General features: G+C 41.5%; 3 protein-coding genes across 3 annotated transcripts in view; 1 reads left to right on the plus strand and 2 right to left on the minus strand.

The window, feature by feature from the left end:
- LOC106582704 (protein kinase C and casein kinase substrate in neurons protein 1) overlaps positions 1-1,023 on the minus strand; it is a 71,957-nt gene extending 70,934 nt beyond the window's left edge. The window contains exon 1 of the mRNA XM_014166029.3: positions 895-1,023. The gene's annotated coding sequence lies outside the window, so the exon portion shown is untranslated. The remainder of the gene's footprint in view (positions 1-894) is intronic.
- A 1,376-nt stretch (positions 1,024-2,399) lies between these two features.
- LOC106582706 (small ribosomal subunit protein eS10) lies at positions 2,400-7,577 on the plus strand. Its single transcript, XM_014166036.3, has 6 exons — positions 2,400-2,506; positions 3,068-3,217; positions 5,413-5,587; positions 6,672-6,758; positions 7,005-7,060; positions 7,488-7,577. Exons 2-6 carry the CDS (start codon positions 3,068-3,070, stop codon positions 7,533-7,535), a joined length of 516 nt encoding a protein of 171 aa, XP_014021511.1. The 5' UTR covers positions 2,400-2,506; the 3' UTR covers positions 7,536-7,577.
- A 3,833-nt stretch (positions 7,578-11,410) lies between these two features.
- LOC106582705 (diphosphoinositol polyphosphate phosphohydrolase 1) overlaps positions 11,411-23,701 on the minus strand; it is a 29,761-nt gene continuing 17,470 nt past the window's right edge. The window contains exons 3-5 of the mRNA XM_014166035.3: positions 12,252-12,296; positions 12,056-12,140; positions 11,411-11,935 (exon numbers count right to left, since the gene is read on the minus strand). Coding sequence (XP_014021510.1) covers positions 11,739-11,935; positions 12,056-12,140; positions 12,252-12,296 — 327 coding nt within the window. The 3' untranslated portion in view covers positions 11,411-11,738. The remainder of the gene's footprint in view (positions 11,936-12,055; positions 12,141-12,251; positions 12,297-23,701) is intronic.

Raw genomic sequence — 23,701 nt, forward strand, 5'->3', positions numbered from 1 at the left:
CACACATAATACTGAAAGTAGCATATTCTGTTTTTGCCACCCAAATATGTTTAATATAGATCCAAATAATCTATTTCCATCTAGGCCTACTACAAAGCTGGAAAATCTGTATACAGCATTGCTGAACCTGCCACAATGAATAGTGCCAACTGTAAAGTTTGGTAGAGGAGGAATAATGGTCTGGGGCTGTTTTCCATGGATCCGGCCCCTTCAGTGCTTCAGTGAAGGGAAATCTTCACGCTACAGCATACAATGACATTCTAGACGATCCTGTGCTTCCAACATTGTGGCAACAGTTTGGGGTAGGACCTTTCCTGTTTCAGCATGACAATGCCCCCGTGCACAAAGCGAGGTTCATACAGAAATGGTTTGCCAAGATTGGTGTGGAAGAACTTGACTGGCCAGCACAGAGCCCTGACCTCAACCCCATCGAATACCTTTGGGATGAATTGGAACGCCGACTGTGAGCCAGGCCTAATCGCCCAACATTAGTGCCCGACTCCACTAACGCACTTGTGGCTGAATCGAAGCAAGTTCCAGCAGCAATGTTACAACATCTAGTGGAAAGCCTTCCCAGAAGATTGCAGGCTGTTATAACAGCAAAGGGGGGACCAACTCCATATTAATGCACATGATTTTGGAATGAGATGTTCAACGAGCAGGTGTCCACATACTTTTGGTCTTGTAGTGCATATTGTAATAAAATGTAGGCTACTAAAGAATAAAGCAACAAAAAAAACTGTAGGGTTCAAAAGTCTCGTTGTCCCCAGTAGCAGAATATGATGGGTTGCGTAGCCTACCAGTCAAAGATGCAATTCTTAGCCTATTCTTTCCGTTTCTACTGAAACAAACTGGAAATGGTGCATGCGTATATACTGTAAATGCATAACATACCAGAGAACACAATGCGATGTGTCCGACTCCCCTGTTGGCCTAAATATAAAAATATTTCCCGTTATAGCAACTACAAAAAAAGGTAGACCCTGCTCCGTCAATTGACAGCGTGAAGGCTTGCCTTCTGCTGCACAAAAAGCGGCAGGACAAGAGGCGACATATGGGGGATGGTCCCAGGGCCGGCTCTAGCTTTTTGGGGACACTAAGCAAGATTTGGTTGGGGACCCCCCCACCAAGCGGATCAAAAAAAGTGTGGCCCCCCTCTTGATGGTGGATAGAAATGTATGTTTGAAAGTTAATTTCCTGCAATTCAACACATTTTGCCATGTGGAGGAGAGAAAATGTTGCAATTTTTTAACACATTTCATGCAATTCTACTATTTTGTAATTGGGCAGAGATATATTTTTACTGTTTCAAAGCATGTTTTCTGCAGTTCTACTGATTTTTCCATGGTGTGGAGATACATTTTTGCAGTTTTAAAGCAAATATCCTGAAATTTTACACATTTTGCCATGTTAATGATATCCGAGTAAGAGTGACGACAAAAATCAATGAGAACCACCTGGAGGTCAGGGCCCCTGGGCATGTGCACTGCGTGCCCAGTCGGTATTCGGCCATGATTGCTATAAATTTAGATTACTGGCTAGACTAATTTAACAATCTAAAAAATGTTAGCTGAAATGGCTAATTGAGTGACTGTCAGTGTTAGATACTACTGCACTGTTGGAGCTAGGAACACAAGCATTTCGATAACATCTGCTAAATATGTGTATATCAATGGAGGCTGCTCATGGGAGGACGGCTCATAATAATGGCTGGAACGGCGGAAATGGAATGGCATCAAACACATGGTAACCATTTCACCAATTCTGCTCCAGCCATTACCACAAGCCCGTCCTCCCCAATTAAGGTAGCACCAGCCTCCTGTGGTGTATGTGACCAATAAAATTTGATTTGAAAACAGGAGAAACTGCTGAAGCACAACCAAATGTTGAACTTACACCTTGTGTATTCTACTATTCTAACTCTATATTCTATCCTAAGTTGAGAACCAGACAGTTCCTAAAAACTTTTTTGGGGGGTGGGCCCCCTAGCAACCTGGGGCCCTAAGCAACTGCTTATGTCGCTTATGCCTGGAGCCGGCCCTGGATGGTCCAATGGAAGAATAATGTTATGGTCTTTAAATGAACACCCCAGTACAAATACCGCTGGCTGAATCCCCACACAAGACCGGAAAATGTATCTGAAGCTTCCTGTAACGTAAAAAAAAAAATAAGATCGTATTTCCAAAAAAGGACGAGTGGTGGTTCAGGTTGAAAAGAACTTTGATAAGTGGTGTAAGCTTAGACAGTGTATACCTATTGCAGATATGTGTCAATTCATTTATTTGATTAACAAAAGTGCATGGCTATTTTACCCATAGCCTAATTTGCAAAAATGACGATGCGGAATAATAATTCCCTGTCTATCGGCAATTCCATTTAGTCTACTGCACTTTTCCCGCCAGTTCAGTAGATGACGGTAAAGCTGAAAGGTCCAACGTCTGGACATAAACGCTCTTGAACGCCTTCCGTCGTTCTTTCCGGTTCCGGTCCCCTAGCAAGTGGCAAGGTAGGGAAATGCCTAGCAAACATAATCTGAATAAATCTAAGACATCTTACATTGTATGAAGCTGTTAGTCTCAATTTTAGATAGATGTGTATGTCATTGTTGTAAACATCCACACATTTCCCCAAAAAGCCTTATATTATTCGAGATGTAGGTTAAAATACACAAGGTAGTCTAGCTACCTACACGGACTTCCCTGCTATGTCCTCGTATCGCTTCATTATATTGTTTTTCAAAGCCAGTGTGATAGGTAGTAACCACTGCCGGATGCAACTCATTCAAAATGTGGTTTTATCATTAGACTCTAGAAGCATGGTAAAGTGTTCGTTACCTACCTCATTTGGGAAATGAGCCCATAGTTGTCCGAAGAAGCTAGCTAGCTTAACGTACCTACCGGCTGGGGTAATGTTAGTTGACATCACAGTTAGGACACCCAATCTTGTGACGTTAGTGACCTTACAATCTTGTAGTAGGCTGTTTGCCAGCCAGTATGTGGGTAGGTGGACATCCCTGTTATATTGCATTTTACGCTAACGCTTGTCTCATTGTCGGTTGTGTGAATAGATGCTGATGCCTAAGAAGAACCGTATTGCCATCTATGAGCTCCTCTTCAAAGAGGGCGTCATGGTGGCAAAGAAAGATGTGCATCTGCCCAAGCACCCTGAATTGGCCGACAAGAACGTGCCCAACCTTCATGTGATGAAAGCAATGCTGGTGAGAGGCATTTGAACTTTAGGAGATATTGATTCTACTGTTTGAGTTTTTTATGTTGGTTCTGTGCCCACCCTTGGCTGCACCCCTGCCCAGTCATGTGAAATCCATAGATTAGGGCCTAATGAATTGATTTCAATTGATTTATTTCCTTATGAACTGTAACTCAGTGAAATCTTTGAAATTGTTGCATGTTGCATTCATTTTTGTTCAGTATATTAACCTCCTGCAAGCGTCCCACCCTAGTCAACAGCCAGTGGAATCGCGTGGCGCGAAATACAAATACCTCAAATGCTATAACTTCAATTTCTCAAACATATGACTATTTTACACCATTTTAAGACGAGACTCTCGTTAATCTAACCACATTGTACGATTTCAAAAAGGCTTTACAGCGAAAGCAAAACATTAGATTATGTCAGAGTACCCTATCAAAAATAATCACAGCCATTTTCAAAGCAAGCATATATGTTACAAAAACCAAAACCATAGCTAAATGCAGCACTAACCTTTGATCTTCATCAGATGACACTCCTAGGACATTATGTTATACAATACATGCATGTTCAATCAAGTTAATATTTATATCAAAACCCAGCTTTTTACATTAGCATGTGATGTTCAGAACTAGCATGCCCACCGAACACTTCCGGTGAATTTACTAAATTACTCACGATAAACGTTCACAAAAAACATAACAATTATTTTAAGAATTATAGATACAGAACTCCTTTATGCAATCGAGGTGTCAGATTTTAAAATAACTTTTCGACGAAAGCCCATTTTGCAATATTCTGAGTACATAGCTCGGCCATCACGGCTAGCTATTTTGACACCCACCAAGTTTGGGACTCACTAAACTCAGAATTACTATTAGAAAAATTGTATTACCTTTGCTGTTCTTTGTCAGAATGCACTCCCAGGACTTCTCCTTCAACAACAAATATTGTTTTGGTTCCAAATAATACATAGTTATATTCAAATAGCTCCGTTTTGTTCGTGCGTTCAGGTCACTATCCGAAGGGTGACGCGCGAGTGCATTTCGTGACAAAAAAAATCTAAATATTCCATTACTGTACTTCGAAGCATGTCAAACGCTGTTTAAAATCAAATTTTATGCTATTTTTCTCGTAAAATAGTGATAATATTCCAACCGGGCAACGTATTCATTCAAAGACTGAAAGAGAAAAATTGAGAATTCTCGTGAATGCGCATCTGTCTCACTGTCCCCAGGCTGACCACTCTCAAACTCTCCAGTTGTTCTTCGCACAGAGACGGCAGACACCCCATTCCACTTTCTGGCGGCTTTAGAGAGCCAATGAGAGCCTTAGAAAGTGTCACGTTACAGCACAGATGCTGTATTTTCGATAGATGCAACAGAAGGACAACAAATTGACAGGGCACTTCCTGTATGGAATCTTCTCAGGTTTTGGCCTGCCATATGAGTTCTGTTAGTGTTTTCTATCCAAATCGACTAATTATATGCATATTCTCGTTTCTGGGCGAGAGTAGTAACCAGTTTAAATCGGGTACGTTTTTTTTTTTTTATCCGGCCGTGAAAATACTGCCCCCTAGCCCCAACAGGTTAAGTGAGTGGACAGAGATACAGCTTCACCCTATCCAATCAGAGCACCAGGATCAACGTACAGCCTGCCCTTCTCTTTACAGACAGGCAAGCTTGCCAGTTGAGTTATTTAGACCACGCACATAACTGACTTAAAGACGGTACAGTAGGGTTTAGAAACTCCGTGACTGAGAGATGAGAAACATACTTGCATGCACCCGAAAAATAAAAAACAGTTTTGTATCACGGATAATTACAAAAGAATATTGCATCCAGAAAATTGCCCATATCAGTTACGATACTAATTTTGTCAGATGACTCGCCACACCCCTAGTGTATTCATTAACAGAAACTGTTTACTTCAATCTGAAAACACTTTTCAATTACGAGAGTTTCTATTGGACACATTTTATCTAGGTCCCTCCCCGTTTGTTTCCTTTAGTGAACAGTTTCTTGCTAAACGTTTTTCAACAGATTCCGACTAATGAATACACCACTGATGTGGATTTTCAGACTTGCACACAGTTGGGTTACGGAAAGTGTTTCCCTAGCATGTCATGTCTGTTGGATTTTGGGGCTTTGTCTTTATATAAAAAAAAATATATATATATTTTTTTCATGTTTGCTTTTTCAGTCCTTGAAGTCACTTGGGTATGTCAAGGAGCAATTTGCCTGGCGCCATTTTTACTGGTACCTCACCAATGAAGGTATCCAGTACCTGAGAGACTTCCTGCACCTTCCACCTGAGATTGTTCCCGCCACCCTGCGCCGCCAGATGCGTCCTGAGACCGCGAGGCCCCGGCCCAAGGGTACGTCCACTTATAGGCTAACCATTTTCACACTGATGAGCTGCACTGTCCTGGACTGGTTACACATTAGGTTTGGGAATTGCCAGGGACCTCACGATACTTAGTTGCCGATACAATATGTATTGCGATTCTCACTTCCTATATGTATTATATTTCGATACTGTTATTTGATGTTTCAAACATATTGCTGCCTATGTCTGCTTCAGAAAGACAAGGGCTTGATCATTTTTGATCAGTCATGGCAATAAAAGTCGTGGGGGGGGGGGAAATGGTTTACTATTTAAAAACAAGCTATAGGATGAAAAATACAGGCGTTTTGGCGCGTATTCAGCTGACTAGCGTTAGCTAACGCTACCTGGTGCTGTGTCCCAACCCTGGTCCTGGAGTACCGCCACCAGTACACATGTTTATTGTAACCCTAGATAAGCACACCTGATTCAGCTAATCATCAAGCCCTCAATGAGTTGAATGAGGTGTGTTTGTCACGGGCTACAGCGATGAGATGATTAAAGTATCGATATGTAAAAATAAAACTGAATCTGACTAATCATTAGTCAGATTCAGTTTTATTTTTACATATCGATACTTTGAGTCGATTTATAATGTCCAAAATATCGTGACATGTAGCCTAACTGTGTGTGTGTATATATATATTTTTTTATACCCCCATCACTATTACATATCCACCTTGTTGCTGGAAAGGACAATATGAAAATAAAGTTACCAAACCAGCATAGTATGTGAATGGGCTATTACTGCTCCTAATGAGCCCCTACTTCTACAACCGGTCTGGGTGACTCCAGTCCTGGGGGGCTGCAGTGTGCTGGCTTTAGTACCAGCCCTGTACTAACAACTGATTCAACTAATCGTGGTCTTTGATTTAGACCTTGATTGTTTGACTAAGGTGGGTTAGAACAGGGATGGAACAGGTCTGCATACACTGCATCCCTCGAGCTGTTCAGTGAAGACTATTGGATTTTGTACTGTATAGTCATAGGTGCTGATTGGACCCAAACCTGATGTTCCTTCCTGTGTTTTTGAGTCTGACATCCCACCCAGCTGAGCGTTGTCTTTTCTTTTCCAGGTATGGAGGGAGAGAGGGGAGAGAGGCCTGCCCGCTTCAACCGTGATGGGGGTGATAGAGACAATTACAGAAGATCTGCTGCACCACGTATGTATAGTTTTACAGAATCCCTCTAATCCTAACCATCGCTTTCAACCAACTGGGAATTTCACGATCTGCTGACTAGAGTGCTTTGTAGCTCCAAATATCTGCCTTGAGATCCAGTAGTTGGTGAGCACATTTGTTATTGGTAATGACTTGTTTCCTCAGCCTTTGACTAGTATGAATGGTGATGAATATAGGAAAATGGCTAACTTTAAAACAGGTTTTGATTACAAGCTGTTTTCTTTACAGCTGGTGGAGACAAGAAAGCAGAGGCAGGTGCTGGTTCAGCCACAGAGTTCCAATTTGTAAGTACTGTATTGCCTAATGGTAATGTAGTCTGAAGCAGGTGCTCAACTCTGTTCCTGGCGACCCACTCAGTATGCTGGTTACCATGACAAGTCTGAATAATAAATGGTCATAAATGATTGTTTATTGTATAGCCTACCTTTGAAAGGTTGTATACTGTACGTCTATGGTACTAGAATAGGCAATTCAAAGCCTTATTTGTTTGCATTTAAGTTGACTCAACAAGATATTGCCACGAGCAATTGATTATATGCTATTGTGAAAAACAACATACATTGGGCAGCCAGACGCACTGTTCTAACGCATTGAGTAAAGTTATTCGGGTTGACAAATTTGGGACATGAATTGGAAACATAACCGTATGACACTTGTTTTGCTGACCAGCTATCTTGTGACGTGGAAGCTTATCCTTTTCTTTGTTTTCAGAGGGGTGGATTTGGACGTGGCCGAGGACAGCAGCCGCCTCAGGAGTAAATGTCTATCAATTACTTTACAATAAACAGAAAACACAACTTTGCCCTTTTTATTTGTCAGTACTTTAAATATGTAGCATTCTTTCCAGTGTTTGTGTGGACTGGGGAGTTATTTTGCACACTATAGTAATTATACTAGCTAAAGCGTGGCAGGTTATTCAAAGTACAGTCCTTTAGTCGGGTTTATCAACAACCTGTATTAAAAGTGGAATACTAAGTAGCTAGACACTGTTACAATGATCAAAAAAGGGCAAATGGAATCCAGATCTGAAATACTGGTGTTTATTTGTTGGCACATTTATATTACAATCTTCAGTCTTCTCACTGGTTTTTCACAGTCCCAAATGACAATGGTAAATATTCCAGTGACGTACACCTTGGAGAAAACAATTACTACAAATATGTAGGGAAGGTCAAGGGCTTGTGCTTAGGGAAATGCACACTTATATTTTAGGTAGCCCAAATAGCTTTCTTCACTGAATCCCATCTGATTGTGATTTTGCCTTATCAATTTGTATATAGCAAGGGAGTATCACCCCTACTACAGGGTGATCCAATAGAAAAATAATCAAGCTGTCAGAGTAGTCACTATCCAAATGCAATGCCATGAAACAAATACTGCTGAGAATGCAAGAATCCTCAACTAGACATTCACTGACTGAGGCAAAACTGTTTCACATGCGTTGCAGAATACTGCCTGACCACTAGGTGGTGTGATATAGGCAAGTTTTACATCACTCCGGTGAAGGGCCAAGGAGGCCTATCTGAGCAGAGGCTGCGTTTGAGCCTTTTAAAATGCCTACATCCACTCCTTCTGGCTTTCACTGCGTGCTGTGTGAAATCATCCTAAGGAAGAGAGAAATGCATTTCTAAAGGACTCGAGCAGGGTATATTTATACAGTACTTATCCCCTTAATAACGAAGTATTGAATTCTTAAACCCCTCCACTTCCAACTTTCATTGTATTAACAAAAGGAGTTGTATGTATTAGAGGGAAGGAAAGGAGAAAAATACTTACTGACTAAAGCATAAGGTTTATCTAGCTATAAGTGCTGCTTTAGCTAGTATGTACAAGAAAAATCAACAAAGTACAAACGGGTTAAAGAACAAGTGGTCATTCATTGGCTGTTACATATGGATATCCACATTCATTGCCCTTGCTTGTGCCCATTTTGAATAGAACCCCTTCACTTTAGAGATTTTCCAATTCCATCTAATTTGATTGATAGCTCATTATCATATAAAGAAAATGGTGGACTTTAAGGGAGGCTGACCACAAAATTCAATAATAGGCCTAAATGTATTCTGCTCTGTGGGGCTAAGGTGGTATTGGGAAAAATTGGTTTCCACTAGACAGTTCCAAGACTTAGCCCCCCACACCTTTTGATGCAGCTCATTTAATGAAGCAGTAAGGCCAGAGGGATATGGTATATGGCCAATATACCACGGCTAAGGGCTGTTCTTAAGCACGACGCAACGTGGAGTGACTGGACACAGCCCTTAGCTATAGTATATTGGCCATATATCACAAACCGCAAATTACCTTATTGCTTTATAAACTGGTTACCAATGTAATTAGAGCAGTTAAAATAAATGTTTTGTTGTACCTGTGGAATACAATCTGGTATAACACAGCTGTCAGCCAATCCGCATGCAGGTCTTGAACCACCTAGTTTATAAAAAGCAATAAATGGTTCAAAGTAGAATTTCTATTGATATCAGTAATCCACTCACCAATTTAGTTCAACCCTTACATTATAGAATAGACCTTGAGTCTGGGATTGGGGATAACATACACTCGGTTGCCAGTTATTAGGTGCCTCCAGAACAACCTGAATTCTTCAGTGCATGGAAACGTTGCTCAATTGGTATCAAGGGACCTCACGTGTGCAAGGAAAACATCCCCCACACCATTGCCCCATACTGCTTATGTCAAATCCTGACTGCCATCAGCATGACTCAACAGGAATCGTGATTTGTTTGACCAGGTGATGTTGGTGATTGCGTGCACACTGGAGACGCTTCTTGTTTTTAGCTGATATGAGTGGAACCCGGTGTGGTCGTCTGCTGCATTAGCCCATCCGTGCCCATCCGGTAACTGGATGCCTCCTTTTTATAGCAAGCCACGGCCACGTGACACACTGGAGGAGCGAACTATTTTCGGGAATGGGGTGGTGTACCTAATAAACTGACCACTGAGTATATAATGCTCATTTTGGAGGGCAAATGATGAGCTACTGAAACAACGACAGGGCAGAACAGATAATAGGGAGATGTTACATATGTTGGTTCTGTCAGAAGACTAGGATAATGACATAAAAGCTTATGGTAGTGGTCTGGAAACAGCATTCAATCCAGTGGAAACCCTCAATTTTGTATGTTAACAATTCAACTATGGACTTCACTTTATTACACCTCAGCCTCAAGAGGTCTTTGTAGAACATCTGAGGCATCTCTGCTGCTTATATCATCCATGATAAATGGGGTCTTCTCTTCACCCCCCCCAATACAAAGCTAGCAACATTTACTTGTTATTTAGCCTTAACATATACTGTGTATCAAAGCAACTCGTCAACAAACCTTACAAAGCCAACCCTACAGCCATGGCTGAGCAAAATATAGCCCTCACAAATGCATCAGAGGAACTGTTTTGTCATTTGTACTCACCTTTGATCTATACAGAAATAAACAATTTACAATAAAACGTCTTACATGCTATCTACAGGGCCTCCAGTTTCACAGTATTGAGCCAGCTGCTCCATGCCACATCTAAGGCAAGTATAGCAGGTTGGCTAAAGATTTGCCAGACGTTTATGAAAATAAAATAGTATTCAAAGCATTTTTACATGTTAAACAAGGTCTCAAACTGTACAAGGCTTGTTTGTTTGTTCTGCAAAGACAGCATTTTAGATTAAATTACTTTCAATATCAAGCAGGTGTTTGTTTTGGAGATGCAGATTCAATACTAAAAAGGGTAAAACATTTTTACTGAAAAGCCCCCCCCCCCAACCCCCAAAAGAATCTACATTATTCAAATATACATGTCTAGTAGTGCTTGTTTAAGTGAAAAATAAATGTTATGAACGCAATGTAAACATCTGATATAAAACAGAGGTTAAAGTAAGGGGTGAGAATCTGAAAATTTGATAAAAAGGTGGTGTGTGTGCTGGGTGAAGGCAATTGTCAGTCCATGGATGGCACAAAATAAATGGAGGAAGACTGCAGTTGTTCACACCATGGAATTCTAAATTATAAACTGATACATTTTGGTCGGTGGGGGGGTGGGGGGTCTGCTTACTGTTACGGTGTCTGTAGTGAACCACTACTAACAGACTACTAGACCGTTAAGTAGGTAAAGACACTGGAGAACAAAAGGGTCTCAGTCTATTGGGTAAAACACCAGGGTAAACTCTCAATGCTAACTCAGCAAAATGGGGACTGTGCTACATATTTAGTTGAGTAGACATTCTTTCTAGATTTTTTTTCTGCCTAAAAGTCAATATTGAAATGGCTAGCTAGCTTCCAGACTAAGGGAAAATGTATAGGCTACTTGACGATCGGGTCAAATGGGGAAAAGGGCCTTGTCTTTCTGATGAAACCTGCAAGATATTAATACCAAGAACCACAATGCGGAGCTAAATGAGAATTCAAAGAACTTAGTTACCACCAAAGACTATCTGCCTCACAATCTGTATCAGGGGACCCCAATGTGCAAAACATAGCCAGCGATCATGCAAAACAAGTCACTTCCTACAACTGTCTATTCAGATGCACAGAACATTTCCTATCCTTAAAAGAGGGAAAACACGCTCTTGGGCACAATCATACACAGACAATAACCAAAAGAGGAGACATTAAAAAAGACCACTGACAGCATTGCGCTTAAGCACTAAGTATACACTTTTACATCACAACAGTAAAAAGTAGTTCTTGCATTCAGTAAACACCACACTAAGGGTGTGTTCAAGGTAGGAGAATGAGGGAGTGAGGGATGCTTCATAAAATTTTCAATAAAATGAAACGAACAAGGGGGTCAAAAATTACATTTCCAAATTGTTTCAGAATCTTCACTCAACACTTGTCAAGTCTGCACCACAATTCTGGCACAAATGAGTTGGCAAGGCAAACCATGTTATTTTGAGACAACAACAAAAAATAAGTAAGAGGGAGAGTGGTGGCAAGAGCTCCTGGGGTTGTGTTTTAGTTATCTGATACCCGACACGGAGCTCTGGCTGATGTTGTAGGTGGGGGAGAGGTCTCCGCCTATCGTGGCCACCAGGGGCGTCCCGTTGCTGGTCAGGCAACCATCCTTGAGAGGCTCGAAGTAAGTGGCCTGCACAGGCTTGTGACACTGCAACACTTGTATTGCATCGTCTATTTTAAACCAATCCCTTTTTCTCCCTGTTAAAAGGAACAAGAACAGACACCATTGTGGCACAAGTTTAGAAAGACAGACATGAGAGGCATCTATAACCAGAATTCAAACTGTAGTATAATCAGATTGAAATGAAAGCCACTCACCAATGTTCACTGAGTCCTCCCAATCCTCCAGGACCTCAGTTACGATAAGAATGTAGACGTAGGTTCTGTGTTTCCTCTCTCGGTTCTGTAAGATAGACAGTTTTGACATTTCTTTTTTTTCAGAACAAAGTCCATATTTTCTCTCCACTCCCAAACAAGCTTTAGCATGCCTAAGCATGTCATAACATAAACTCACCTCAAATATTCCAACTAGGCGACCTAAAGTCCCCTTCACACCTGCCTGTGGAACAACAAAAAAACAAGGAAGCGAATCAAAACCCTATCTACGGATTAAAAACATAACTCTTTCAATCGTAAGAGTCCGTGTCACTGTGGCAATCGATTCATTAGGTGTGTGTAGCCTGTGTGTTACAATATGTCCTGAAGATGCCATTAGAGAAAACATCCTTCACACAACTGTCCTGCTATAAAATGTAATAAAGTGTACACACCTGTGCCTCTACCCGTCATGGTTCACACCAAATGGTGTTTTATACACAGTACCGGTCAACAGTTGACACCTCATTCCAGGGTTTTTCTTTATTTGTACTGTGTTGTAGAATAATAGTGAAGACATCAAAACTATGAAATTGCACATATGGAATCATGTAGTGAACAAAAGTGTTAAACAAATATCTTATATTTGAGATTCTTCAAAGTAGCACTTTGCCTTGACAGTTTTGCGCATTCTCTCAACCAGCTTCATGAGGTAGTCACCTGGAATACATTTCAATTAACAGCTGTGACAAATAAGTTAATTTGTGGACATTCTTTCTTAGTGAGTTGGGGCCAATCAATTGTGTTGTGACAAGGTAGGGGTAGTATACAGAAGATAGCCCTATTTGGTTAAAGCCTTTAAGATATGGTCAGTCAATCCAGAAAATTTCAAGAACTTTAAAAGTTATTCAAGTGAAGTCGCAATAACCATCAAGCGTTATGAAACTGGCTCTCATGAGAACCGCCACAGGAAAGGAAGACCCAGAGTTACCTCTGCTGCAGAGGATAAGTTAGAGTTACCAGCCTCAGAAATTGCAGCTGAAATAAATGCTTCAGAGTTCAAGTAACAGACACATCTCAACAACTGTTCAGAATAGACTGCATGAATCAGGCCTTCATGGTCGAATTGCTGCAAAGAAATCACTACTAAAGGACACCAATAAGAAGAAGAGACTTGCTTCGGCCAAGAAACACGAGCAATGGACATTAGACCGGTGGAAATCTGTCCTTTGGTCTGATGAGTACAAATTTGAGATTTTTGGTTCCAACTGCCGTATCTTTGTGAGAGGCAGAGTACGTTAACGGATGAATTTTGCATGTGTGGTTCCCACTGTGAAGCATGGAGAAGGAGGTGTGATGGTGCTTTGCTGGTGACACTGATTTATTTAGAATTCAAGGCACACTTAACCAGCATGGCTACCACAGCATTCTGTAGCGATACGCCTTCCCATCTGGTTTACGCTTAGTGGGATTATTTGTTTTTCCAACAGGACAATGACCCAACACACCTCCAGGCTGTGTAAGGGCTATTTGACCAAGGAGGAGAGTGATGGAGTGCTGCATCAGATGACCTGGCCTCCACAATCACCCGACCTCAACCCAATTGAGATGGTTTGGGATGAGATGGACTGCAGAGTGAAGGAAAAGCAGCCAACAAGTGCTCAGCATATATGGGAACTCCTTCAAGATTGTTGAAAAAGCATTCCAGGTGAAGCTGGTTGACAGAATGCCAAGATTGTGCAAAGCTGTCATCAAGGCAAAGAGTGGCTACTTTGAAGAATCTAAAATATATTTTGATTAACACTTTTTTGGTTACTACATGATTCAATGTGTTATTTCATAGTTTTGATGTCTTCACTAATATTCAGCAATGTAGAAAAATAGTAAAAATAAAGAAAAACCTTTGAATGAGTAGGTGTGTGCAAACTTGACTGGCACTGTACAACTCAAAGTGTGAAAATGGCATATCTTGTTTGTGTCCCCCAGAGATGGTGAGGGGTACTGGGCCAGTTTTCGATACATTTTCATTAGCCAGGATAGTCCACTAACAACTGCCACTGTTTTCTAGAAAGTCCTAGGTTCCATTTAATTAATAAAAACATACACATCACATAAAAGTTGACTAGATAAAAACAGCATACACAGAAGCACACACATTATACGCAGTAGCATAAATACAAAATGACGCTCACATATCCTAATAGATTTGTGTACAGCTCTTTTGAAGGCAGACATGCTAGCTAGCTGCCGTGTGGATAAGTCCAGCTTATTCCAGAGCAGTGGTCCAAAGAACTGCAGACTGCCTTGGAAGGCCATGTTTTTCCCTGATGGTTGTGCCAGCAGGTGCGGGTCCCATTGGTCATAGGCTTTGGCTGCTGGTGCGTACTGCTGGCATCCTCTAGTTTCAGTCTATTAATAAACTTGGACTCCATAGTGAATAATACCAGTATATACCCCAGTATCAATCCCACGCCCTTCATGCCTTCAACCAGATCATATGGGGAAGACCAGCACTAGGGTGACTGGAGAATAGGCAGGGTTTGGATAGCGTAGGCAAACCTCAACCACATCTACTCAAAATGGCCACCATCTCCATATCAACCACCTCTACTCAAAATGGCCACCCTGTCCATATCATAATGAGAACATGAGTGAAGGACATGAGCCGTAGAGCTGCATTCGAGTCTAGTTAGCCTCCAACGGGTCAGGTCATTTAACTGGATGAGTGGCTGTGAACACTAATACAAGGTACTATGCATAACCCTTAACCTGCTCCTATGTCTTTCAGTTCGGACCTCACAAACTTCTACAGATGCACCAGAGAGCATCCTGTCAGGTTGGATTACTGCATGGTACGGCAACTGCACCGCCTGAAACCGCAGGGCTCTCTCTCCAGAGGGTAGTGCATCGAGCTGTTGTGGTGACCGGCAGTTATGACCGCAGTCAAATTCCATGTGACCGTTGAGTCACAGTAATATCCTCCTATGCGCTCTGTACATGAATGGGGCTGATGTGTTGATAGTACCCAACTCAGCGCTCCATTGTCCTTCAATCACTCTGACATCAATGCAAATGTAATCGAAAATCACAGACACTTATCATGAAAACAGTATCATGCTTTAGGCTACAATGTTTGACCTCACTGCGATGATAAAGTTGAAACAAGAAGTTCAACAAATGGTTGAAACTGTGGAAAACACAGTGTAAGTCGCTCTGGATAAGAGCGTCTGCTAAATGACTTAAATGTAAATGTAAATCTTGTTAAAAAAAAACATTTCAAATCAAATTGTGTCACATGCGCCATATACAACAGGTAAAGTAGACTTTACCGTGAAATGCTTACTTACGAGCCTTTAACCAACAACACAGATTTAAAACGAAAAAGTAAAACATTTGCTAAATAAACTAAAGGATTTTTTTTTTTTTTTAAATAACAATAATGAGGCTACATACAATGTGTACCGGTACAGAGTCAATGTGGAGGGGTACGGCTGAAGTGACAATACATAGATAATAAACAGAGTAGCAGGAGAGTATGTAAAGAGTGTGAAGGAAGGTGAATGTATGCGTGTCTGGCGTCAATATGCATGTGTGTTTTGTGTGTCCGTGTGTGTTGCAGTGTCAGTGTAGTATGTCAGCGTGTGGTTAGAGTCCAGTGAGTGTGCACAGAGCCTGTGCAAGACAATCAGTGCAAAAAATTATAAATAACAATACAAATAAGAGGGTCAACGCAAATAGTCTGGGTAGCCATTTGATTAACCGTTCAGCAGTCTTTTGGTCCCAGACTTGGAGCTCAGGTACTGGATGGCCTTCCTCTGACACCGCCTGGTATGGTCCTGGATGACAGGAAGCTCGGCCCCAGAGATGTACTAGGCTGTATGCATTACCATCTGTAGTGCCTTGCGATCGGATGCCAAGCAGTTGCAATACCAAGGTGATGCAACAAGTCAGGATGCTCTCGATGGTGCAGCTGTATAAATGTGAGGATATGAGGTACCATGCCAAATCTTTTCACCCCCCCTCTTGAGGTTGGTATATAAACTTGGTATTGCAACTTTTTTTTTGAAAAAGCCGTTACGCAGCAACTCACTGCCTTCCTGAAGACAAACAATTTATACGAAATGCTTCAGTCTGGTTTTAGACCCCATCATAGCACTGAGACTGCACTTGTGAAGGTGGTAAATGACCATTTAGTGGCGTCAGACCAAGGCTCTGCATCTGTCCTTGTGCTCCTAGACCTTAGTGCTGCTTTTGACACCATCGCTTATGACATTCTTTTGGAGAGATTGGAAACCCAAATTGGTTTACACGGACAAGTTCTGGCCTGGTTTAGATATTATCTGTCAGAAAGATATCAGTTGGTCTCTGTGGATGATTTGCTCTCTGAAAAATCAACTGTAAATTTCAGTGTTCCTCAAGGTTCCATTTTAGGACCACCATTCGTTTCACTATACATTTTACCTCTTGGTGATGTAATTCGGAAACAATGTTAACTTTCACTGCTATGCGGACAATACACAACTGTACATTTCGATGAAACATGGTGAAGCCCCAAAACTTCCCTTACTGGAAGCATGTGTTTCAGACATAAGGAAGTGGATGGCAGCAAATGTTTTACTTTTAAAGAAAAACAGAGATGCTAGTTCTATGTCCCAAGAAACAAAGAGATCTTCTGTTGGATCTGACAATTAATCTTGATGGTTGTACAGTCGTCTCAAATAAAACTGAAGGACATCGGCGTTACTCTGAAATCTGATCTCTCTTTTGACGAACATATCAAGACTATTTCAAGGACAGCTTTTTTCCATCTTTGTAACATTGCAAAAATCTGAAACTTTGTCCAAAAATGAGGCAGAAAAGTTAATCCATGCTTTTGCCACTTCTAGATTAGACTACCGCAATGCACTACTTTCCGTCTACCCGGATTAAGCACTAAATAAACTTCAGTTAGTGCTAAACACGGCTGCTAGAATCTTGACTAGAACCAAAACATTTCATCATATTACTCCAGTGCTAGCCTCTCTACACATGCTTCCTGTAAAGGCTAGGGTTGATTTCATGGTTTTACTGCTAACCTACAAAGCATTACATGAGCTTGCTCCTACCCAACTCTCCGATTTGGTCCTGCCGTACATACCAACACGTATGCTACGGTCACAAGATGTAGTCCTCCTTATCGTCCCTTGAATTTCTATGCAAACAGCTGGAGGCAGGGCTTTCTCCTATAGAGCTACATTTTTATGGAATGGTTTGTCCATCCATGTGAGAGATGCAGACTCGGTCTCGACCTGTACGTTTTTATTGAAGACTCATCTCTTCAGTAGGTCCTATGATTGAGTGTAGTCTGGCCCAGGGGTGTGAAGGTGAACGGAAAGGCACTGGAGCAACGAACCGCCCTTGCTGTCTCTGCCTGGCCGGTTCCCCTCACCACCGGGATTCTCTGCCTCTAACCCTATTACGGGGGCCCGAGTCACTGGCTTACTGGTGCTCTTCCATCCCGTCCCTAGAAGGAGTGCGTCGAGTCACTAACGTGATCTTCCTGTCCGGGTTTGGCGCCCCTGCCGAGTTTGTGCCGTGTAGGAGATCTTTGTGGGCTATACTCAGACTTGTTTCAGGGTAGTAAATTGCTGGTTTTAAGATATCCCTCTAGTAGTGTGGGGGCTGTGCTTTGGCAAAGTGGGTGGGATTATATCCTGCCTGGTTGGCCCTGTCCGAGGGTATCGTCGGATGGGGCCACAGTGTCTCCCGACCCCTCCTGTCTCAGCCTCCAGTATTTATGCTGCAATAGTTTGTGTGTCGGGGGGCTAGGGTCAGTCTTACGTCTGGAGTATTTCTCCTGTCTTATTTGGTGTCCTGTGTTAATAATAAAATAATAATAATAATAATAATAATATTATTATTATTATTATACCCTGCTGGTCATCTAAGAACGTTTGAACATCTTGGCCATGTACTGTTATAATCTCCACCGGCACAGCCAGAAGAGGACTCCCACCCCTCAGAGCCTGGTTCCTCTCTAGGTTTCTTCCTAGGTTCCTGCCTTTCTAGGGAGTTTTTCCTAGCCACCATGCTTCTACATCTGCATTGCTTGCTGTTTGGGGTTTTAGGCTGGGTTTCTGTATAGCACTTTGTGACGTCGGCTGATGTAAAAAGGGCTTTATGAATAAATTTGATTGAAATTTGATTGATAACATGTTATGGCACTGGGTGTCAAATAAAGTGCTACCTTTTCCCTTTGTAATCCGTGATAGTTTACAAGCCCTGCTACATCAGACGAGCGTGATAGACGATGAAGTGGGATTCTTAGTCCTGTATTGACGCTTTGCCTGTTTGATGGTTTTTCAGAGGGCGTAGCGGGATTTCTTATTAGCAACTGGATTAGTGTCCCACTCCTTGAAAGCGGCAGCCCTAGCCTATAGCTCAGTGCGAATGTTGCCTGTAATCCAAGGCTTCCGGTTGGGATATGTATACTGAACAAAATTATAAAGCAAAAATGCAACAATTTCAACGATTTTACTGAGTTACATATAAGAAATCAGTGAATTTTAATAAATTCATTAGGCCCTAATCTATGGATTTCACATGACTGGGCAGGGGCGCAACCATGGGTGGGCCTGGGAGGGCATAGGCCCATCCACTGGGGAGCCAGGAACAGCCAATCAGAATGAGTTTTCCCCACAAAAGGGCATTATTACAGACATAAATATTCCTCAGTTTCATCAGCTGTCCGGATGGCTGGTCTCAGATGATGTTGCAGGTGAAGAAGCCAGATGTGAATATCCTGGGCTGGCGTTGTTACACATGGTCTGCGGTTGTGAGGCCGGTTGGATGTACTGCCAAATTCTCTAAAATGACATTGATGGTGGCTTATGGTAGAGAAATGAACATTCAATTATCTGGCAACCGCTCTGGTGGACATTCCTGCAGTCAGACATCTGTGGCATTGTGTTGTGTGACAAAACTGCAAATTTTAGTGGCCTTTTGTCCCCAGCACAAGGTGCACCTGCATAATGATCATGCTGTTTACTTAGCTTCTTGATATGCCACACCTGTCAAGTGGTTGGTTTATCTTGGGAATGGAGAAATGCTCACCAACAGTTTAATGGCGCCGGAAGAGATGGCTGCTGTGCTATTGTGTGTACATAATGTTTCTGCCACCGTCTCTTATGACCGAAAAGAGCTTCTGGATATTAGGACAGCGATTACTCACCTCGTGCTACACAAAGATTTTTTCCTTTAAAAAGTCGGACACAAAGGATTTACTTCAGACACCTGACAATGCCCAAATCTCCATTTGCATGAAGAAGAGAGAGATATCGGGGACATAGGTCGGGGTGCCTTGTAAGGATCCGACGGCGAGTGAGTAAATCCCCTCTACCATCAATCTTAAAACTGCCGGGGTTTTTGAAACCATCGGCAAGATAGAACAGCTGCCTCCAGTAAGACAAGGGGTGGCGATCTGTGTCTATATGTAAATAACAGCTGGTGCACAAAAACTAATATTAAGGAAGTCTCAAGGTATTGCTCGCCTGAGGAAGAGTATCTCATGATAAGCTGTAGACCACACTATTTACCAAGAGAGCTTTCATCTATATTCTTCGTAGCCATCTATTTACAACCATAAACCGATGCTGGCACTAAGATGACACTCAACGAGCTGTTAAAGGCCATAGCAAAAAAGAAAATATTAATCCAGAGGCAGCGCTCCTAGAGGCCGGGGACTTTAATGCAGGGAAAATTAAATCCGTTTTACCTCATTTCTACCAGTATGTTAAATGTGCAACCTGAGGGTAAAAAAAACAACTCTAGATTACTTTTACTCCACACACAGAGACATGTACAAAGCTCTCCCTCGCCCTCCATTTGGCAAATCTGACCATAACTCTATCCTTCTGATTCCTGCTTACAAGCAAAAACTGAAGCAGGAAGCACCAGTGACTCGCTCACTCAGAAAGTGGTCAGATAACGCAAATGCTAAGCTACTGGACTGTTTTGCTAGCACAGACTGGAGTATGTTCTGGGATTCATCCGATGGCATTCAGGAGTATACCACATCAGTCACTGGCTTCATCAATAAGTGCATTGATGACGTCGTCCCCACAGTGACCATACGTACACACCCCAACCAGAAGCCATGTATTACAGGCAACATCTGCACTGAGCTAAAGGGTAGAGCTGCTGCTTTCAAGGAGCAGGACTCTAACCCGGACGCTAATAAGAAATCCCGCTATGCCCGCCGAAGAACCAATCAGATGGATTGTCACCTTGTTAATGCAGAAATACTGGTTAACGCCAAAAAGTGGCATTTACCATTTACCCTGAAAACTTGACGCACCCATCAAATCCATCCCCGCCAAGGGTGTGCTCACTTTACCCACTGAGGCATCGCAACCAGAACCACCATAAAGTTTATTTCTGAGTACAGCGAGTAATCTTTATTCTCTATCCAATGACCCACTAAAGGCTGTCTGTCAAGAGGTGTTCAAATCCAATGCCCTTTCCCGGTCTGGGTCTTGAAACATTTTCTGAGATGCTATTCAATTCCCCAACCAGTCTTGATGTCCCTTATGTGGCTAGTAGATTATGTGTCGAGAATGGTCTCATAGCAACATAAAATGTCATAACAGAAAACTTGATGAACATCATGACAAAGCAACACTGACAAGGGATATCTCCCTAAAGAATGAGTCTGCTTTCCCTAAAAGTACATATTTTACACAGTATAAGAATACATTGAACATGATCTGAAACCTCAAATGTAATTATCTGAGGGCATACAAGCCTAAATAGTAGGGCTAAGAATTGCCATGGACCTTAGGATATCAGGATACTTACGTGCTTATACGATATGTATGGCAATTCTCAATGTATTGCTATTTGATTCTGCGATTTTACGTTCCAAACATATTGCTCACTATATCTCTGCTGCAGAGAGACAAGACAGAGCATGAGAAATACTGTAGGTAGCTAGCCAAGATATTTAGTAGTGTTGGGGGGGGGGGGGTTAAAAAATAAAATAATACAAATCAAAAATTGATAGTTACAAGTCGGGATACTACTTTTACAAATCGATACTTGGAGTCAAATATAATACTGTCCAAAAATAATATTGTGATACATAACTGTATTGATTTCACCCATCACTACTAAATAGCTGCAATAAAGGAGATTTAGGAAATGATTAAATCAACAATCTGGAGCTATTTTCCATTCAAAACAGCCTTCCCAGAAATGGACTACATAGCAGGGCTCCAGACTGCGACCATATAGTCACAGTTTGCGTCCCTTTGACTTGGCTGAGCAAGTAAAAATTGTAATTGGTCGTATCGGTGCGAGCCGCTCATTCTAAATAGTCACCTTACACTAAACTTCCTATTTTTTTTGTAGGCTAAAACCATGATTTGGTCAAACAGTATTATCCTTATGATTCCTGTAATGAAAGTCTCTGACCTACGCTGTGCCTGTTTTGCTGGGGCCACCTACTCTGATAAGCTAGCCCCTGTTCTTCTCTCCTGCGCTCCAGGAGAAAGAAAAAGCCTTCTGATTGTAGACTATAACATTTCAAAATCCAATTGCGGGAAGAATACAGCTTTGGAATCAACTGTCATCACTGTTGAAGATAGGAGGTCCTCTGCTTTCTGTGGGTATAATTCTTATTTCTGAACTCAACATTTAACTCTATAGCAATTATTTTAAAAACAAGATATTTGATATGGTTTTGAGATACGGAGTGCGCAAAATGTGCAACAGCCATTGTGAGCGCATAGGACTCATTGGGCAGTAGGCTAGGCTACAACTGATCGTTTTGGGATATTGAATACATATGTTAGATTAATACATGACTAGAAGCAGTGCGTTTTATTTTTAATTAACTTCTCTAGGGCCGGCGGGACGAAATCGTCCCACCTACGTAACAGCCAGTGGAATCCTGTGGCGCGTTATTCAAATACCTTAGAAATGCTATTACTTCAATTTCTCAAACATATGACTATTTTACACCATTTTAAAGACAAGACTCTCGTTAATCTAACCACACTGTCCGATTTCAAAAAGGCTTTACAACAAAAGCAAAACATTAGATTATGTCAGCAGAGTACCCAGCCAGAAATAATCAGACACCCATTTTTCAAGCTAGCATATAATGTCACAAAAACCCAGAAGACAGCTAAATGCAGCACTAACCTTTGATGATCTTCATCAGATGACACACCTAGGACATTATGTTATACAATACATGCATGTTTTGTTCAATCAAGTTCATATTTATATCAAAAAACAGCTTTTTACATTAGCATGTGACGTTCAGAACTAGCATACTCCCCCGCAAACTTCCGGTGAATTTACTAAATTACTCACGATAAACGTTCACAAAAAGCATAACAATTATTTTAAGAATTATAGATACAGAACTCCTCTATGCACTCGATATGTCCGATTTTAAAATAGCTTTTCGGTGAAAGCACATTTTGCAATATTCTAAGTAGATAGCCCGGCATCACAGGGCTAGCTATTTAGACACCCAGCAAGTTTAGCACTCACCAAAGTCAGATTTACTATATGAAAAATGTTATTACCTTTGCTGTTCTTCGTCAGAATGCACTCCCAGGACTTCTACTTCAATAACAAATGTTGGTTTGGTCCCAAATAATCCATTGTTATATCCAAATAGCGGCATTTTGTTCGTGCGTTCAAGACACTATCCGAAAGGGTAAAGAAGGGTGACGAGCATGGCGCATTGTGACAAATTTCTAAATATTCCATTACCGTACTTCGAAGCATGTCAACCGCTGTTTAAAATCAATTTTTATGCAATTTTTCTCGTAAAAAAGCGATAATATTCCGACCCGGGAATCTGCATTTAGGTAAACAGACGAAAGAAAATAAAGCATGGGGTCGACTCGGGCACGCGCCTAAGCCCATTGTCCTCTGATCGGCCACTTGCCAAAAGCGATAATGTGTTTCAGCCAGAGGCTGCCTCGATATAGGAAGGAGCCATAGGAAGTGTCACGTTAGAGCAAAGATCCTCAGTCTTCAATAAAAAGAGCCAAGATGAACAACAACTTGTCAGACAGGCCACTTCCCATATTGAATCCTCTCAGGTTTTTGCCTGCCATATGAGTTCTGTTATACTCACAGACACCATTCAAACAGTTTTAGAAACTTTAGGGTGTTTTCTATCCAAAGTCAATAATTATATGCATATTCTAGTTACTGGGCAGGAGTAGTAACCAGATTAAATCGGGTACGTTTTTTATCCGGCCGTGTCAATACTGCCCCCTACAGGTTAAGGATTGGACCCTTTTTATTCAATTTTGCCTAAAATGACATACCCAAATCTAACTGCTTGCAGCAAGGATATGCATATTTTTGATACCATTTGAAAGGAAATACTGACATTTGTGGAAATATGAAATTAATGTAGGAGAATTTAACACATTAGATCTGGTAAAAGATAATACAAAGAAAAAACACGTGTTTTCATTTTTTTCATCTTTGAAATGCAAGAGAAAGGCCATTATATGACTTGAGTCTAGGCTCAATTTAGATTTTGGCCTCAGTGTATGTGGAAAGTTTTAGGCTGATCCAATGAACCATTGTATTACTGTTGAAAATGATGTATCAAGTCTGCACAAATGTTCCCAATTGGTT

This window comes from Salmo salar, chromosome 22 (genome assembly GCF_965601325.2).
Source record: "Salmo salar chromosome 22, fSalSal1, whole genome shotgun sequence".
In the NCBI taxonomy this organism is placed as follows: Eukaryota; Metazoa; Chordata; class Actinopteri; order Salmoniformes; family Salmonidae; genus Salmo; species Salmo salar.

What these genes read in the sequence shown, in the direction of transcription:
- LOC106582706 (XM_014166036.3), top strand. Translation starts at nt 3,068, where the DNA reads ATGCTGATGCCTAAGAAGAACCGTATTGCCATCTATGAGCTCCTCTTC. An exon ending in ATGTGATGAAAGCAATGCTG is followed by an intron (nt 3,218 to 5,412) that starts GTGAGAGGCATT and finishes TTGCTTTTTCAG; the next exon opens with TCCTTGAAGTCACTTGGGTA. An exon ending in CGCGAGGCCCCGGCCCAAGG is followed by an intron (nt 5,588 to 6,671) that starts GTACGTCCACTT and finishes TTTCTTTTCCAG; the next exon opens with GTATGGAGGGAGAGAGGGGA.